We start from the raw sequence: 19,764 nt of genomic DNA on the forward strand, positions 1-19,764 counted from the left end.
AATGCCCTCATGTTAGAAATGGTGCCACACACATAGGCTACTAAACTGGAGTTAAACTTCAATTTTCATTCATCAAAAGGTATTGTTAGAGGAGTCACAAAAATAAAGACAGACACGTACATATTAGCCTGTCATTGTAATCTAAGACGTGACTTGGTGTGAGCATTGATTCACTTTCTATTTTCAGTTTTAAAAAAATAACCAACGAGTCAACCAATGAAATTTTACGAGTCCATTTCCTGTAAACTTGCAGGTGCAGAAACACATACCTAGTATTCAGAAGCCAAGGCTTAAAACAGGAAGTCTTTTCTGAACTGCTGAACTGTTATTCTGTTTCACACACTCACCGAGGGAAGGAATTACACTAACAATGAATAACACAACTTGTCAACGTATCAACTTTGACTTTACAAGCAGATTCCTGCCTCCTGTTTTCATCTTAGTATTCATCGTTGGTCTGGTAGCTAATGGATGGGGACTGAAGTATTTGCTGCACAACTGGAAGAAACTGGGGGACATCAATGTTTTTGTTCTGAACCTTGGTCTTGCAGATATTTTGTATCTGCTCACACTGCCATTTCTGATGGTGTACTATTTTATGAAGAGTAAATGGATCTTTGGAGACGCATTCTGCAAGATAACAAGATTCTGCTTCAACCTGAATTTATATGGCAGCATTGGATTCCTTACTTGTATAAGTGTGTACAGGTACCTGGCCATTGTCCACCCAGTGAGAATGATGGGAAGATTAACTGTCACCCACTCTGTGGCTATTTCAGTCATGGTTTGGCTGTTGGTGAGCGTTCAAAGTCTTCCAGACATGTTCTACACCAAGACATCTGGAAACAAACCTGGGAAATGCTATGATACCACCCATAGCAGATATGTTGAGGATTACCTGAAATACAGCCTCAGATGGACACTCACTGGGGTTTGTCTCCCATTCCTCATCACACTGGGCTGTTCTGGACATGTGATTGTCATTCTCTGCCGCAAAAATACCATTGACAAGGTACAGAAACAGAGAAGTTTGAAGTTGTTGTTCATCTTGATTGTTCTCTTCTCTGTTTGTTACATCCCCTATCATGTATTCAAGAACCTCATCCTCTGGTCAAGAGTTTTATCAAAACATCAGGTATGCTATGATTGGTTTAATGAAGTCTACATTGCTAGTCAGATAAGTCGTGGACTTGTGTGTCTAAACAGTGCTCTAAACCCTCTGGTTTATCTGCATGGACATGAAGATATTCGTTCTCAGCTCAGACAGCTGCTCCAGCGAGCTCGTCAGATGTTCAGACGTCCACCTCCAACAGACTCTGGTAGTGTGCCCATGACAGAACTCACAGATGACGTTTAATACATGAAAAATATGTTTTTCCAATAACATGTTAAATATTAATACATATTTGTAAATGATTCTCAGAAATAATGATTCTGTTTCTAATTTCATTTTCATTGTCTCAGCAGTAGTAGTGTACTTTGAATTGCTTTGTTGCTGAAATGTGCTACATGAATAAACTTGCCTTGCCTAGTAGTTCTGTGTTTGCAATATGCAGCTTATGTAACCACCAAACCTTTGACTTTACAACAGATTGCAAGTAAGATTTCATTCATGCTAATATTTAAATTTGTGTGATTATACTGACACAATGTTTAGCATAAAAGACAGTTAACAATTAATAAAATAACAAAAGGTTAATCAAATTAGAATACTGTTTATATATGACCATGCTGTTGTTGTCATCTGAGTATAATTCAGACTTGTATATGTGGAAAATTGTGTTTATATATGCAGAAAAAAAACTTTAAAAATCACTTAAATAATAAATTCTCTAAATCTTCAAGTCTCAATATGTTATTATGATTGTTCAGAAAGGCTTGCAGTGTTTTCTCTGAAGTAGGAACCACCATTCGTGTGGGTGAAAAACTGAATCACCCAAATTGTTTGCACACTTATGAATAACATCTTACATGATATGCATAACATCATACAACTGTACTTTAAGTGCTAGAACTGCACTCCAAAAACTCTATTTCCCAGAAAGTGAGATAATCTTATATTTTGATTTAAAATCTTGTCTGACTTGTTTTGAGTTCAAATTATATTATACTGACTATGCAGGGATGCACATCTTGTCCTTGTGTCAGTTTTGTCTTCGAACACAGATTTCTGCCTCCTGTTTTTATCTCAGTATTCATCGCTGGTCTGGTAGCTAATGGATGAGGATTCAAGTCTTTGTTGCAGAAATGGAAAAAACTCTGACATGTCAATGTTTTTGTTCTGAACCTTAGTCTTGCAGATATGTTGTATTGTTTTAAAGAAACACCTTGAAGTTGTATGATGTGTCTTAACATTTGAAGTCACAAATTAAATGGCTGATTATTCACTGTTATAATTACTGTGAATGAAGTTTTCTCCATCTGCAGAGAGCAGAGTCGCAGCAGCACGCTGCACTGGGCCCTGTGGAAGGATGGCAGGTTAGTCTGACTGACTGACTGACTGACTTCAGTGCTACCATTGGCCTGTATATTGCAAGATTTCCCTCTGTTGAAATGTGGCTGGAACAGATCGCCGCCCTGATGCTGCTGGAGAAGTTGACTTTGTCTGGGTCATTTGTCTTTTGCTATTATGTGATTGGTGAAAGCAGACCCCATTCAAACTTTAAAACGTTCACAAAACTTAACTTAAAACTTTTGCACCATGTTTCAGCAAAGCATCTCTCACTCCCAATCAGTCAGCCCCACCGCCATCCTCCGCTGTATGTACGTGCACTTGCTCACATACAAACACACACAGAGGTTCCTGCTGCATTGTGGCTGCTGGCCAGTGAGAGCTATGCTGCTAGTGTGGCTAGAAATCTACAGAGAAACAGTCTCAACTCTCAAGATATTAGACCATTATTTTTAAAAGATGTATTCTGTAACTGTCTTTATTCATGCTAAAGACATAATTTATAATTGCTACAGATTTGAAATAGGCCATTTCCAATTAGTACAATATTTGGGTTGTCAAATTTTGAACTACGTTTTTGGTTGGAGTGTATCCAAACCAAACATTGTTATTATTAAAAGGCTTATTATTTGAGAAAATTTGAGATAATCAGAGGTACACTGCCATACAAATCAAACATTTCTTGTTATATTACTGTATATTGATAACATATAAGAACAATACAATCAACTCACAGCTAAAATACAAACATGCTTTACTGCAGGAAGCGGTAAACCATACAAAACCCAACCAGACAGTGGAAACCTGACACATCGTGTTACGCTAATAGCTTATCGACTAACACAGTGCCTGTCTTAGTTATGTTAAATAATGACTTTACTGAAAGTGAGTAAAATTATCATGTAGTCCTGCACTATAGAACTTCTGCTGACTACATGATACAGAAATAATTTCCAATATGTAGTGTGAAACTTTGTGTGGTCACTAGTAAAAACTGCAGCCTTTCTGATATAAAGTGGTGAAATGTAATGTGCTAAACATTTCCAACTAACTTTCTCAGGTTTAAGTAAAGATGGAGAAGGATAAATTGATATTTGAATATAATTTTTGATCAAGTTTGAATAGAAATGAAATTATAGCTATGTTCCAATTAATGAATTTAAATATTTATTGCCCTCATGTTAGAAATGGTGCCACACACATAGGCTACTAAACTAGAGTTAAACCTCAATTTCCATTTATCAAAAGGTATTGTCAGAGGAGTCACAAAAATAAAGACAGACAAGTACATATTAGCCTGTCATTGCAGTCTAAGCTGTGACTTGGTTTGAGCATGTACTCACTTTCTATTTTTAGTTTTAAAAAAAAGACAAACAAGTCAACCAGTGACATTTTTAGGGTCCATTTCCTGTAAACTTGCAGGTGCAGAGACACATATCTAGTATTCAGAAGCCAAGGCTTAAAACAGGAAGTCTTTTCTGAACTGCTGAACTGTTATTCTGTTTCACACACTCACCGAGGGAAGGAATTACACTAACAATGAATAACACAACTTGTCAACGTATCAACTTTGACTTTCCAAGCAGATTCCTGCCAACTGTTTTCATCTTAGTATTCATCGTTGGTCTGGTGGCTAATGGATGGGGATTTAACTATTTGCTGCATAACTGGAAAAAACTTAAGATCATCAATGTTTTTGTTCTGAACCTTGGTCTTGCAGATATTTTGTATCTGCTCACACTCTCATTTCTGATGGTGTGCTATTTTATGAAGAGTAAATGGATCTTTGGAGACACATTCTGCAAAATAACAAGATTCTGCTTCAACCTGAATTTATATGGCAGCATTGGATTCCTTACTTGTATAAGTGTGTACAGGTACCTAGCCATTGTCCATCCAGTGAGAATGATGGGGAAATTCACTATTACCCACTCTGTGGCTATTTCAGTGATGGTTTGGCTGTTGGTGAGCGTTCAAAGTCTTCCAGACATGCTCTACACCAAAACATCTGGAAACAAACCTGGGAAATGCTATGATACCACCCATAAGACATATGTTGAGGATTACTTGAAATACAGCCTCGGATGGACACTCACTGGGTTTTGTCTCCCATTACTCATCACACTGGGCTGCTATGGACATGTGATTGTCATTCTCTGCCGCCAAAATACCACTGATAAGGTACTGAAAAAGAGATGCTTGAGATTATTGCTCATCTTGATTGTTCTCTTCTCTGTTTGTTACATCCCCTATCATGTGTTGAGGAACCTCAACCTCTGGTCAAGAGTTTTATTAGAACAGAAGAAATGCCGTGAATGGTCTAATAGAGTTTACATTGCTCGTGGACTTGTGTGTCTGAACAGTGCTCTCAACCCTCTGGTTTATCTTCATGGAAATGAAAATATTACTGTTCAGCTCAGACAGCTGCTCCAGCGAGCTTGTCAGATGTTCAGACATCCACCTCCAACAGACTCTGGTAGTGTGCCCATGAATCAAATCATAGATTAGGTATAATACATGAAAAATATGTTTTTTGTTATATTACTGTATACTGATAACATATAAGAACAATACAATCAACTCACAGCTTTTCCAGGAACATGTTAAATATTAGTATATATTTGTAATTGTTTCTCAAAAGTAACAATTATGATTTTAATTCCATATTTGTCCCTTTAATTTTCATTGTCTCAGCAGTAGTAGTGTACTTTGAATTGCTTTGTTTCTGAAATGTGCTACATAAATAAACTTGCCTTGCCTAGTAGTTCTGTGTTTGCAATATGCACCTTCTGTAACCACCAAACCTTTGACGTTGCAACAGATTGCAAGTAAGATTTCATTCATGCTAATATTTAAGTTTGTGTGATTATACTGACACAATGTTCAGCATAAAAGACAGTTAACAATGAATAAAATAACAAAAGGTTAATCAAATTAGAATACTGTTTAAGTTTATATATGACCATGCTGTTGTTGTCATCTGAGTATAATTCAGACTTGTACATGTGGAAAATTGTGTTTATATATGCAAAAAAAAACTTTAAAAATTACTTAAATAAAAACTTCTCTAAATCTTCGAGTCTCAATATGTTATTATGATTATTCAAAAAGGCTTGCAGTGTTTTCTCTGAAGTAGGAACCACCAGAGGGAGACTCTTACTTTCTCATTTGTGTGGGTGAAAAACTGGATCACCCAAACTGTTTGCGCACTTATGAATAACATCATGATATGCATATCATCATGCAACTGTACTTTAAGTGCTAAAACTGCACTCCAAAAACTCTATTTCCAACAAAGTGAGATAATCTTCTATTTTGATTTAAAATCTTGTCTGTCTTGTTTTGAGTTCAAATTATATTGTACTGACTATGCAGGGGTGTTTGACTCAATTCAACTCAATACCACTTGCCTTGTCTTAATTTGCCATTTTTATCTTATTTAGGGTTATGTTTTTACTTAGATACAAGGGGCATGTCTGTTTCATGACCTGCAGTATATTTTGACACTTATTTTAAGCCCAGCAATTTAAACCTATAGTCAGAATAATCAATTGATTATCAGATGATCAGATGAAAATACTATAACTAACCAGAATAGCACACATTGTACACCTACAACACATGTGGGGACAAACATTACTATGAAGTAATTAATCATTATTGGTCAAAAGTTTCATCAAAGGTGATATTTTCATAATGACCAATAAACAAGACTATAAGACTTAATTAGTACAAAACACAATGTATAGCAAAAGCCGAAGTATTGAAATTTTGACCTGATGATGGTGCTAGGTGAAAAGTCAGAGGATCACTAAAGTCAATGAGAGTCATCCTCTGGGGATCATGAATGTTTGTACCAAATTTTGTTCCAATCCGTACAGCAGATATTGAGATACTTCAGTGTATAAGTGCAAACTTTGTGGTGCTATAGGAAAAGTCAGAGGGTTACCAAAGTAATTGAGATTCTTCCTCTTGAGACCATGAATATCTGTACCAGATTTCATGGCAATCCATCCTATAGCTGGCGAAATAATTTCACTCAAAACCAAAAAGGTCAACCACATTGTGGAGGAACAGCCAGGGCATCACCAAAGTCAATGGGAGACATCATAAGGGGAACGTGAATGTCTGTACAAAATTTCATGGCAATCCAACAGTTGATAAGATATGTCAGTTTGGACCAAAGTTATTGGTCCACTGCACCAGTAGTCAGTTGACATGTTGGCTCAGCACTTAGTGTGCATGACTCTATACCGGTATTCCCTGTGTGATGTTTTGTTGTTTTACCTTTTTTAACACTTCTGGTAATTGGACATTCTGACTCATTTTAAGAAAACTATCAAGTGAAAATCACTGACTGCACTGGCAGCCAAATTTGCTTATTTCAAGCCAAAGAAAGCTCATATCCAAAATGTTTTCATTTAAATTTGACAGGGCATTTTTGCTGCATGCTGTCACATAAGGAGCTACATATGGAAATTCTGACTGTAATGTTCAACCTTAAAATGTTGTTATATCATGGCACTAACTATATAAAACCATGTTTTACACTTAAGCAGGTCATGTGAACGTCCACTGTCTGTTCACTCCGATGTAAAGACTTTTTAAAAAATATGTCTACTTTTAGAAATCACCACAGTTTCCAAGAACCTAGAGACCACATCCACTGTAGTATGTTGTAAACATTTTTCTATTGTGCTTTTCAAATGATATGATAATGAGCAGTGATTGTGAACAAGCAAATGGACAAAGCATGCACGCACATCTTTTTTACCCACAGATTTATCTGTGATCTCAAATCTGCATGTGAAACAGCAATGCTTCAAACAGGAACATGGTTGGTCACGTTCCCTTCCACCTCTTACACTGAAAGTGTTTGAACTAATTTCTTTCCAGAAGACAGAATGAATAACACATCTTGTCCTCGTGTCAGTTTTGTCTTTGAACACAGATTCCTGCCTCCTGTTTTCATCTCAGTATTCATCGTTGGTCTGGTAGCGAATGGATGAGGATTGAAGTCTTTGCTGCAGGAAAAAAAACTGGGACATGTCAATATTTTTGTTCTGAACCTTAGTCTTACAGATATTTTGTATTGTTTTAAAGAAACACGTTGAAGTTGTATCATGTAACTTAACATTTGAAGTCACAAATTAAATGGCTGATTATTCACTGTTGGAAAGTACTTTGAATGAAGTTTTCTCCATCTGCAGAGAGCAGAGTCGCAGCAGCACGCTGTACTGGGGCCTGTGGAAGGATGGCAGGTTAGTTTGACTGACTGACTGACTGACTGACTGACTGACTGACTGACTTCAATGCTGCCATTGGCCTGTAAATTGCAAGATTTCCCTCTGTTGAAATGTGGCTGGAACAGATTGCCACCCTGATGCTGCTGGAGAAGTTGACTTTGTCGCGATCGTTTGTCTTTTGCTATTGTGTGATTGGTGAAAGCAGACCTCATTCAAACTTTAAAACCTTCACAAAACTTTAATTTTTCAAAGTTTTCATTCTGTGTTGTGAAATACCACTGACAAGGTCAGGCACATGCACAGAGGGACCTCAAAGGGGGCTTGAGCACCTGCCCGTTTGGCCTATTTGAGACAAAGTGTCCCTTTACTGGGGTGATTTTTTAAAATAAATAAATATATTCCTGTTGATCCTGCTACATCCAGCATGACACAACAATATACTCAGTACCTCATGTTGTTTCTGAATGTAGCTGACAGAGAATTTATATTGGTATATGTCAGTGTTGATAGTTTACTGTGAGGTAAAGTGATTTTAGGTGACAGATCTCAGTAGCACTAAGGTTCAAGGGGACTATTATTGTCATCGCACATCCCACACAAAGCAGGTATGGATCAAGTGTGTGCATGTTAAATAAAAAATAACAATGTATGACATCCATACATCTTTGTCACATTATGCCATGTTGTGATTAGAATTAAAGGTTCTGTCAGAAATTCCCTCTCACTAGTGACATTTGTGGCCATTAAATGAGCTGCAGTCAACACACTGGTGCTCGGGGCACAACATTACTACAGGTGATGTCTTTATCCTCACTTACACTTCTTATAACTACATAAAAGATCTCTAATATTGTGTTTTGCACCATGTTTGAGCAAAGCATCTCTCACTTCCAATCAATCAACCCCACCGCCATCCCCTGCTGTATGTACGTGCACTTGCTCACATACAAACACACACAGAGGTTCCTGCTGCATTGTGGCTGCTGGCCAGTGAGAGCTATGCTGCTAGTGTGGCTAGAAATCTACAGAGAAACAGTCTCAACTCTCAAGATCTTAGACCATTATTTTTAAAAGATGTATTCTGTAACTCTCTTTATTCATGCTAAAGACATAATTTATAATTGCTATAGATCTGAATAATTAGTACAATATTTGGGTTGTCAAATTTTTGAACAACATTTTTGGTTGGAGTGTATCCAAACCAAACACTGTTATTATTAAAAGGCTTATTACTGATTTACAAAGCTAAATGATTTGATCACCAGAAAATAAAGCTATTAATGACAACATTTGAGATAATCACATATCTTTTTATATTACCTTATATTGATAACATATCAAAATAATACATTCAACTCACAGCTTAAATAGAAACATGCTTTACCAAAGGAAGCGGTAAACCATACAAAACCCAACCAGACAGTAGAAACCTGACACATCGTGTTACTCTAATAGTTTATCAACTAACACAGTACCTGTCTTAGTTATGTTAAATAATGACTTTGCTGAAAGTGAGTAAAATTATCATGTAGTCCTGCACTATAGAACTTCTGCTGACTACATGATACAGAAATAATTTCCAATATGTAGTGTGAAACTTTGTGTGGTCACTAGTAAAAACTGCAGCCTTTCTGATATAAAGTGGTGAAATGTAATGTACTAAACATTTCCAACTAACTTTCTCAGGTTTAAGTAAAGATAGGGGAGGATAAATTGATATTTGCATATAATTGTTGATCAGATTTGAAGAGAAATTAAACTATAGCTATGTTCTAATTAATTATTTTAAATATTTAATGCCCTCATGTTAGAAATGGTGCCACACACATAGGCTACTAAACTAGAGTTAAACTTAAGTTTTCATTTATCAAAAGGTATTGTTAGAAGAGTCACAAAAATAAAGACAGACAAGTACATATTAGCCTGTTATTGCAGTCTAAGCTGTGACTTGGTTTGAGCATGGACACACTTTCTATTTTCAGTTCTCAAAAAAGGCAAACGAGTCAACCAATGAAATTTTACGAGTCCATTTCCTGTAAACTCACAGCTGCAGAAACACATATCTAATATTCAGAGGCCAAGGCTTAGAACAGGAAGTCTTTTCTGAACTGCTGAACTGTTATTCTGTTTCACACACTCACCGAGGGAAGGAATTACACTAACAATGAATAACACAAAATGTGTCAGCTTTGACTTTACACACAGATTCCTGCCTCCTGTTTACACCTTAGTATTCATCGTTGGTCTGGTGGCTAATGGATGGGGACTGAAGTATTTGCTGCACAACTGGAAGAAACCGGGGGACATCAATGTTTTTCTTCTGAACCTTAGTCTTGCAGATATTTTGTATCTGCTCACTCTCCCATTTCTGATGGTGTACTATTTTAAGGACAGAAGATGGATCTTTGGAGATGCATTCTGCAAGATAACAAGATTCTGCTTCAACCTGAATTTACATGGCAGCATTGGATTCCTTACTTGTATAAGTGTGTATAGGTACCTGGCCATTGTCCATCCATTGAGAGTGAGGGGAAGATTAACTGTCACCCACTCTGTGGCTATTTCAGTCATGGTTTGGCTGTTGGTGAGTGTTCAAAGTCTTCCAGACATGTTCTACACCAAGACAGCTGAAAACGTGACTGAATGCGACGAAACCACCAATAAGACATATGTTAAGGATTACCTGAAATACAGCCTCGGATGTACACTTACTGGGTTTTGTATCCCATTCCTCATCACACTGGGATGCTATGGACATGTGATTGTTGTTCTCTGCCGCAGAAATACCACTGACAAGGTACAGAAACAGAGAAGTTTGAAGTTGTTGTTCATCTTGATTGTTCTCTTCTCTGTTTGTTACATCCCCGATCATGTATTCAGGAACCTCAACCTCTGGTCGAGAGTTCTTACCTATCAGGGGATATGCCATGAATGGTCTAATGGAGTCTACATTGTTCATCAGATAAGTCGTGGACTTGTGTGTCTGAACAGTGCTCTCAACCCTCTGGTTTATCTTCATGGACATGAAGATATTCGTTCTCAGCTCAGACAGCTGCTCCAGCGAGCTTGTCATATGTTCAGACGTCCACCTCCAACAGACTCTGGTAGTGTGCCCATGAATCGAATCAAAGATGAAGTGTAATACATGATAAATATATTTTTCCAATAACATGTTAAATATTAATATATATTTGTAAATGTTTCTCAAAAGTAACAATTATGATTTTAATTCCATATTTGACCCTTTAATTTTCATTGTCTCAGCAGTACTAATGTACTTTGAATTGCTTCGTTGCTGAAATGTGCTACATAAATAAACTTGCCTTGCCTAGTAGTTCTGTGTTTGCAATATGCAGCTTATGTAACCACCAAACCATTGACTTTGCAACAGATTGCAAGAAAGATTTCATTCTACTAATATTTAAATTTGCACCATGTTTGAGCAAAGCATCTCTCACTCCCAGTCAATCAACCCCACCGCCATCCCCTGCTGTATGTACGTGCACTTGCTCACATACAAACACACACAGAGGTTCCTGCTGCAGTGTGGCTGCTGGCCAGTGAGAGCTATGCTGCTAGTGTGGTTAGAAATCTACAGAGAAACAGTCTCAACTCTCAAGATTTTAGACCATTATTTTTAAAAGATGTACTCTGTAACTCTCTTTATTCATGCTAAAGACATAATTTATAATTGCTATAGATTTGAAATAGGCCATTTCCAATTAGTACAATATTTGGGTTGTCAAATTTGAACAACGTTTTTGGTTGGAGTGTATCTAAACCAAACATTGTTATTATTAAAAGGCTTATTACTGATTTACAAAGCTAAATGATTTGATCACCAGAAAAATTGAGATAATCAGAGGTACAGTGCCATAAAATTCAAACATTTCTTGTTATATTACTGTATACTGATAACATATAAGAACAATACAATCAACTCACAGCTAAAATCCAAACATGCTTTACTGCAGGAAGTGGTAAACCTTACAAAACCCAACCAGACAGTAGAAACCTGACACATCATGTTACTCTAACTCTACACTAACACAGTGCCTGTCTTAGTTATGTTAAATAATGACTTTACTGAAAGTGAGTAAAATTATCATGTAGTCCTGCACTATAGAACTTCTGCTGACTACATGATACAGAAATAATTTCCAATATGTAGTGTGAAACTTTGTGTGGTCACTAGTAAGAACTGCAGCCTTTCTGATATAAAGTGGTGAAATGTAATGTGCTAAACATTTACAACTAACTTTCTCAGGTTTAAGTAAAGATAGAGGAGGATAAATTGATATTTGAATATAATTGTGGATCAGGTTTGAAGAGAAATGAAATTATAGCTATGTTCCAATTAATGAATTTAAATATTTAATGCCCTCATGTTAGAAATGGTGCCACACACATAGGCTACTAAACTAGGGTTAAACTTCAATTTCCATTTATCAAAAGGTATTGTTAGAGGAGTCACAAAAATAAAGACAGACAAGTACATATTAGCCTGTTATTGCAGTCTAAGCTGTGACTTGGTTTGACCATGTACTCACTTTCTATTTTTAGTTTAAAAAAAAAAGACAAACAATTCAACCAATGACATTTTTAGGGTCCATTTCCTGTAAACTTGCAGGTGCAGAGACACATATCTAGTATTCAGAAGCCAAGGCTTAAAACAGGAAGTCTTCTCTGAACTGCTGAACTGTTATTCTGTTTCACACACTCACCGAGGGAAGGAATCACACTAACAATGAATTACACATCTTGTCAACGTATCAACTTTGACTTTCCAAGCAGATTCCTGCCAACTGTTTTCATCTTAGTATTCATCGTTGGTCTGGTGGCTAATGGATGGGGATTTAACTATTTGCTGCATAACTGGAAGAAACTTAAGATCATCAATGTTTTTGTTCTGAACCTTGGTCTTGCAGATATTTTGTATCTGCTCACACTCCCATTTCTGATGGTGTACTATTTTATGAAGAGTAAATGGATCTTTGGAGATGCATTCTGCAAAATAACAAGATTCTGCTTCAACCTGAATTTATATGGCAGCATTGGATTCCTTACTTGTATAAGTGTGTACAGGTACCTGGCCATTGTCCATCCAGTGAGAATGATGGGAAGATTAACTGTCACCCACTCTGTGGCTATCTCAGTCATGGTTTGGCTGTTGGTGAGCGTTCAAAGTCTTCCGGACATGCTCTACACCAAAACATCTGGAAACAAACCTGGGAAATGCTATGATACCACCCATAAGACATATGTTGAGGATTACCTGAAATACAGCCTCGGATGGACACTCACTGGGTTTTGTCTCCCATTACTCATCACACTGGGCTGCTATGGACATGTGATTGTCATTCTCTGCCGCCAAAATACCACTGATAAGGTACTGAAAAAGAGATGCTTGAGATTATTGCTCATCTTGATTGTTCTCTTCTCTGTTTGTTACATCCCCTATCATGTGTTGAGGAACCTCAACCTCTGGTCAAGATTTTTATTAGAACAGAAGAAATGCCGTGAATGGTCTAATAGAGTCTACATTGCTCGTCAGATAAGTCGTGGACTTGTGTGTCTGAACAGTGCTCTAAACCCTCTGGTTTATCTTCATGGAAATGAAAAAATTACTGCTCAGCTCAGACAGCTACTCCAGCGAGCTCGTCAGATGTTCAGACATCCACCTCCAACAGACTCTGGTAGTGTGCCCATGAATCAAATCACAGATTAGGTATAATACATGAAAAATATGTTTTTTGTTATATTACTGTATACTGATAACATATAAGAACAATACAATCAACTCACAGCTTTTCCAGGAACATGTTAAATATTAATATATATTTGTAATTGTTTCTCAAAAGTAACAATTATGATTTTAATTCCATATTTGTCCCTTTAATTTTCATTGTCTCAGCAGTAGTAGTGTACTTTGAATTGCTTTGTTGCTGAAATGTGCTACATAAATAAACTTGCCTTGCCTAGTAGTTCTGTGTTTGCAATATGCACCTTCTGTAACCACCAAACCTTTGAGTTTGCAACAGATTGCAAGTAAGATTTCATTCATGCTAATATTAAAATTTGTGTGATTATACTGACACAATGTTTAGCATAAAAGACAGTTAACAATGAATAAAATAACAAAAGGTTAATCAAATTAGAATACTGTTTAAGTTTATATAAATTACTTCTTCTCTAAATCTTCAAGTCTCAATATGTTATTATGATTATTCAAAAAGGCTTGCAGTGTTTTCTCTGAAGTAGGAACCACCAGAGGGAGACTCTTACTTTCTCATTTGTGTGGGTGAAAAACTGGATCACCCAAACTGTTTGCACACTTATGAATAACATCATGATATGCATATCATCATGCAACTGTACTTTAAGTGCTAAAGCTGCACTCCAAAAACTCTATTTCCAAGAAAGTGAGATAATCTTGTATTTTGATTTAAAATCTTGTCTGACTTGTTTTGAGTTCAAATTATATTGTACTGACTATGCAGGGGTGTTTGACTCAATTCAACTCAATACCACTCGCCTTGTCTTAATTTGCCATTTTTATCTTATTTGGGGTTATGTTTTCACTTAGATACAAGGGGCATGTCTGTTTCATGACCTGCAGTATGCTTTGACACTTATTTTAAGCTCAGCAATTTAAACCTATAGTCAGAATAATCAGTTGATTATCAGATGATCAGATGAAAATACTATAAACCAGAATAGCACATATTGTACGCCTACAGCACATGTGGGGACAAACATTACTATGAAGTAATTAATCATTATTGGTCAAAAGTTTCATCAAAGGTGATATTTTCATAATGACCAATAAACAAGACTATAAGACTTAATTAGTACAAAACACAATGTATAGCAAAAGGTGATGGGAATGTTATTATTTTTGCAAGTATTTGCAGGTAAATCGAAGTATTGAAATTTTGACCTGATGATGGTGCTAGGTGAAAAGTCAGAGGATCACTAAAGTCAATGAGAGTCATCCTCTGGGGATCATGAATGTTTGTACCAAATTTTGTTCCAATCCGTACAGCAGATATTGAGATACTTCAATGGATAAGTGCATACTTTGTGGTGCTAGAGGAAAAGTCAGAGGGTTACCAAAGTAATTGAGATTCTTCCTCTTGAGACCATGAATATCTGTACCAGATTTCATGGCAATCCATCCTATAGCTGGCGAAATAATTTCACTCAAAACCAAAAAGGTCAACCACATTGTGGAGGAACAGCCAGGGCATCACCAAAGTCAATGGGAGACATCATAAGGGGAACGTGAATGTCTGTACAAAATTTCATGGCAATCCAACAGTTGATAAGATATGTCAGTTTGGACCAAAGTTATTGGTCCACTGCACCAGTAGTCAGTTGACATGTTGGCTCAGCGCTTAGTGTGCATGACTCTATACTGGTATTCCCTGTGTGATGTTTTGTTGTTTTACCTTTTTTAACACTTCTGGTAATTGGACATTCTGACTCATTTTAAGAAAACTATCAAGTGAAAATCACTGACTGCACTGGCAGCCAAATTTGCTTATTTCAAGCCAAAGAAAGCTCATATCCAAAATATTTTCATTTAAATTTGACAGGGCATTTTTGCTGCATGCTGTCAAATAAGGAGCTACATATGGAAATTCTGACTGTAATGTTCAACCTTAAAATGTTGTTATATCATGGCACTAACTATATAAAACCATGTTTTACACTTAAGCAGGTCATGTGAACGTCCACTGTCTGTTCACCCCGGTGTAAAGACTTTTTAAAAAATATGTCTACTTTTAGAAATCACCACAGTTTCCAAGAACCTAGAGACCACATCCACTGTGGTATGTCGTAAACATTTTTCTATTGTGCTTTTCAAATGATATGATAATGAGCAGTGATTGTGAACAAGCAAATGGACAAAGCATGCACGCACATCTTTTTTACCCACAGATTTATCTGTGATCTCAAATCTGCATGTGAAACAGCAATGCTTCAAACAGGAACATGGTTGGTCACGTTCCCTTCCAACTCTTACACTGAAAGTGTTTGAACTAATTTCTTTCCAGAAGACAGAATGAATAACACATCTTGTCCTCGTGTCAGTTTTGTCTTTGAACACAGATTCCTGCCTCCTGTTTTCATCTCAGTATTCATCGTTGGTGTGGTAGCGAATGGATGAGGATTGAAGTCTTTGCTGCAGAAATGGAAAAAAAACTGGGACATGTCAATATTTTTCTTCTGAACCTTAGTCTTACAGATATTTTGTATGGTTTTAAAGAAACACCTTGAAGTTGTATTGTGTAAATTAACATTTGAAGTCACAAATTAAATGGCTGATTATTCACTGTTGGAAAGTACTTTGAATGAAGTTTTCTCCGTATGCAGAGAGCAGAGTCGCAGCAGCACGCTGTACTGGGCCCTGTGGAAGGATGGCAGGTTAGTTTGACTGACTGACTGACTGACTGACTGACTGACTGACTGACTTCAGTGCTGCCATCGGCCTGAAAATTGTTAGATTTCCCTCTGTTGAAATGTGGCTGGAAGAGGGACGTCAAAGGGGGCTTGAGCACCTGCCCGTTTGGCCTATTTGAGACAAAGTGTCCCTTTACTGGGGTGATTTTTTAAAATAAATAAATATATTCCTGTTGATCCTGCTACATCCAGCATGACACAACAATATACTCAGTACCTCATGTTGTTTCTGAATGTAGCTGACAGAGAATTTATATTGGTATATGTTAGTGTTGATAGTTTACTGTGAAGTAAAGTGATTTTAGGTGACAGATCTCAGTAGCACTAAGGTTCAAGGGGACTATTATTGTCATCGCACATCCCATGCAAAGCAGGTATGGATCTGTGTGCATGTTAAATAAAAAATAACAATGTATGACATCCATACATCTTTGTCACATTATGCCATGTTGTGATTAGAATTAAAGGTTCTGTCAGAAATTCCTTCTCACTAGTGACATTTGTGGCCATTAAATGAGCTGCAGTCAACACCCTGGTGCTCGGGGCACGAGACTATTGCAGGTGATGTCTTTTTCCTCATTTACACTTCTTATACTTACATAAAAGATCTCTAATATTGTGTTTTGCACCATGTTTGAGCAAAGCATTTCTCACTTCCAATCAGTCAGCCCCACCGCCATCCCCTGCTGTATGTACGTGCACTTGCTCACATACAAACACACACAGAGGTTCCTGCTGCAGTGTGGCTGCTGGCCAGTGAGAGCTATGCTGCTAGTGTGGTTAGAAATCTACAGAGAAACAGTCTCAACTCTCAAGATCTTAGACCATTATTTTTAAAAGATGTATTCTGTAACTCTCTTTATTACTCTCTTAATTTATAATTGCTTATAATAGATTGGGAATAAGCCATTTCCAATTAGTACAATATTTGGGTTGTCAAGTTTTTGAACATTTTTGGTTGGAGTATATCCAAACCAAACACTGTTATTATTGAAAAGGCTTATCACTGATCTACAAAGCTAAATGATTTGTTCACCAGAAAATAAAGCTCTTAATGACAACATTGAGATAATCACATATCTTTTTATATGACCTTATATTGATAACATATCAGAATAATACAATCAACTCACAGCTTAAATAGAAACATGCTTTACCAAAGGAAGCGGTAAACCATACAAAACCCAACCAGACAGTAGAAACCTGACACCTCGTGTTACTCTAATAGTTTATCAACTAACACAGTACCTGTCTTAGTTATGTTAAATAATGACTTTACTGAAAGTGAGTAAAATTATCATGTAGTCCTGCACTATAGAACTTCTGCTGACTACATGATACAGAAATAATTTCCAATATGTAATGTGAAACTTTGTGTGGTCACTAGTAAGAACTGCAGCCTTTCTGATATAAAGTGGTGAAATGTAATGTGCTAAACATTTCCAACTAACTTTCTCAGGTTTAAGTAAAGATAAGGGAGGATAAATTGATATTTGAATATAATTGTTGATCAGGTTTGAAGAGAAATTAAATTATAGCTATTTTCTAATTAATAAATTTAAATATTTAATGCCCTCATGTTAGAAATGGTGCCACACACATAGGCTACTAAACTAGAGTTAAACTTAGCCTGTCATTGCAGTCTAAGCTGTGACTTGGTTTGAGCATGGACTCACTTTCTATTTTTAGTTTTAATAAAAATAACCAACGAGTCAACCAATGAAATTTTACGGGTCCATTTCCTGTAAACTCGCAGGTGCAGAAACACATATCTAATATTCAAAAGCCAAAGCTTAAAACAGGAAGTCTTCTCAGTACTGTTGTACTATTATTCTGTTTCACACATTCACCGAGGGAAGGAATTACACTAACAATGAATAACACATCTTGTCAACATGTCAGCTTTGACTTTACAAGCAGATTCCTGCCTCCTGTTTTCATCTTAGTATTCATTGTTGGTCTGGTAGCTAATGGATGGGGACTGAAGTCTTTGCTGCACAACTGGAAGAAACTTAAGATCATCAATGTTTTTGTTCTGAACCTTGGTCTTGCAGATATTTTGTATCTGCTCACACTCCCATTTCTGATGGTGTACTATTTTATGAAGAGTACTTGGATCTTTGGAGATGCATTCTGCAAGATAACAAGATTCTGCTTCAACCTGAATTTATATGGCAGCATTGGATTCCTTACTTGTATAAGTGTGTACAGGTACCTGGCCATTGTCCATCCAGTGAGAATGATGGGAAGATTAACTATTACCCACTCTGTGGCTATTTCAATCATGGTTTGGCTATTGGTGAGCATTCAAAGTCTTCCGGACATGTTCTACACCAAAACATCTGGAAACAAACCTGGGAAATGCTATGATACCACCCATAGCAGATATGTTGAGGATTACCTGAAATACAGCCTCGGATGGACACTCACTGGGTTTTGTCTGCCATTCCTCATCACACTGGGCTGCTATGGACATGTGATTGTCATTCTCTGCCGCAGAAATACCATTGACAAGGTACAAAAAAAGAGAAGTTTGAAGTTGTTGTTGATCTTGATTGTTCTCTTCTCTGTTTGTTACATCCCCTATCATGTATTGAAGAACCTCATCCTCTGGTCAAGAGTTTTATCAAAACAGCATAAATGCCGTGAATGGTCTAATGGAGTCTACATTGCTCATCAGATAAGTCGTGGACTTGTGTGTCTGAACAGTGCTCTAAACCCTCTGGTTTATCTTCATGGAAATGAAGATATTCGTTCTCAGCTCAGACAGCTGCTCCAGCGAGCTCGTCAGATGTTCAGACATCCACCTCCAACAGACTCTGGTAGTGTGCCCATGACAGAACTCACAGATGAAGTTTAATACATGAAAAATGTATTTTTCCAATAGCATGTTAAATATTAGTATATATTTGTAAATGTCCCTCAAAAGTAATAATGATTTTAATTTCATATTTGTCCCTTTAATTTTCATTGTCTCAGCAGTAGTAGTGTACTTTGAATTGCTTTGTTGCTGAAATGTGCTACATAAATAAACTTGCCTTGCCTAGTAGTTCTGTGTTTGCAATATGCAGCTTATGTAACCACCAAACCTTTGACTTTGCAACAGATTGCAAGAAAGATTTCATTCATGCTAATATTTAAATTTGCACCATGTTTGAGCAAAACATCTCTCACTCCCAATCAGTCAGCCCCATCGCCATCCTCCGCTGTATGTACGTGCACTTGCTCACATACAAACACACACAGAGGTTCCTGCTGCATTGTGGCTGCTGGCCAGTGAGAGCTATGCTGCTAGTGCGGCTAGAAATCTACAGAGAAACAGTCTCAACTCTCAAGATCTTAGACCATTATTTTTAAAAGATGTATTCTGTAACTCTCTTTATTCATGCTAAAGACATAATTTATAATTGCTATAGATTTGAAATAGGCCATTACCAATTAGTACAATATTTGGGTTTTCAAATTTTGAACAACATTTTTGGTTGGAGTGTATCTAAACCAAACAACACTGTTACTATTAAAAGGCTTATTACTGATTTACAAAGCTAAATTATTTGATCACCAGAAAATTGAGATAATCAGAGGTACACTGCCATACAA

At 36.8% G+C, this 19,764-nt stretch overlaps 5 protein-coding genes across 5 annotated transcripts; all 5 read left to right on the top strand.

Moving 5' to 3' along the window:
* Positions 1-273: 273 nt before the first annotated feature.
* Positions 274-1,357, top strand: LOC122982300 (P2Y purinoceptor 1-like). Its single transcript, XM_044351486.1, has one exon. It carries the CDS (start codon positions 371-373, stop codon positions 1,355-1,357), a length of 987 nt encoding a protein of 328 aa, XP_044207421.1. The 5' UTR covers positions 274-370.
* A 2,537-nt stretch (positions 1,358-3,894) lies between these two features.
* Positions 3,895-4,960, top strand: LOC122982301 (P2Y purinoceptor 1-like). The gene has a single exon (XM_044351487.1). It carries the CDS (start codon positions 3,992-3,994, stop codon positions 4,958-4,960), a length of 969 nt encoding a protein of 322 aa, XP_044207422.1. The 5' UTR covers positions 3,895-3,991.
* Positions 4,961-9,787: 4,827 nt separating this feature from the next.
* Positions 9,788-11,069, top strand: LOC122982638 (P2Y purinoceptor 1-like). The gene has a single exon (XM_044352062.1). It carries the CDS (start codon positions 9,863-9,865, stop codon positions 10,838-10,840), a length of 978 nt encoding a protein of 325 aa, XP_044207997.1. The 5' UTR covers positions 9,788-9,862; the 3' UTR covers positions 10,841-11,069.
* Positions 11,070-12,315: 1,246 nt separating this feature from the next.
* LOC122982842 (P2Y purinoceptor 1-like) lies at positions 12,316-13,719 on the top strand. Its single transcript, XM_044352419.1, has one exon. It carries the CDS (start codon positions 12,446-12,448, stop codon positions 13,424-13,426), a length of 981 nt encoding a protein of 326 aa, XP_044208354.1. The 5' UTR covers positions 12,316-12,445; the 3' UTR covers positions 13,427-13,719.
* A 4,282-nt stretch (positions 13,720-18,001) lies between these two features.
* On the top strand, positions 18,002-19,047 carry LOC122982829 (P2Y purinoceptor 1-like). Its single transcript, XM_044352402.1, has one exon. It carries the CDS (start codon positions 18,038-18,040, stop codon positions 19,022-19,024), a length of 987 nt encoding a protein of 328 aa, XP_044208337.1. The 5' UTR covers positions 18,002-18,037; the 3' UTR covers positions 19,025-19,047.
* Positions 19,048-19,764: the final 717 nt, after the last annotated feature.

This window comes from Thunnus albacares, chromosome 5 (genome assembly GCF_914725855.1).
Source record: "Thunnus albacares chromosome 5, fThuAlb1.1, whole genome shotgun sequence".
NCBI classification, from domain to species: domain Eukaryota; kingdom Metazoa; phylum Chordata; class Actinopteri; order Scombriformes; family Scombridae; genus Thunnus; species Thunnus albacares.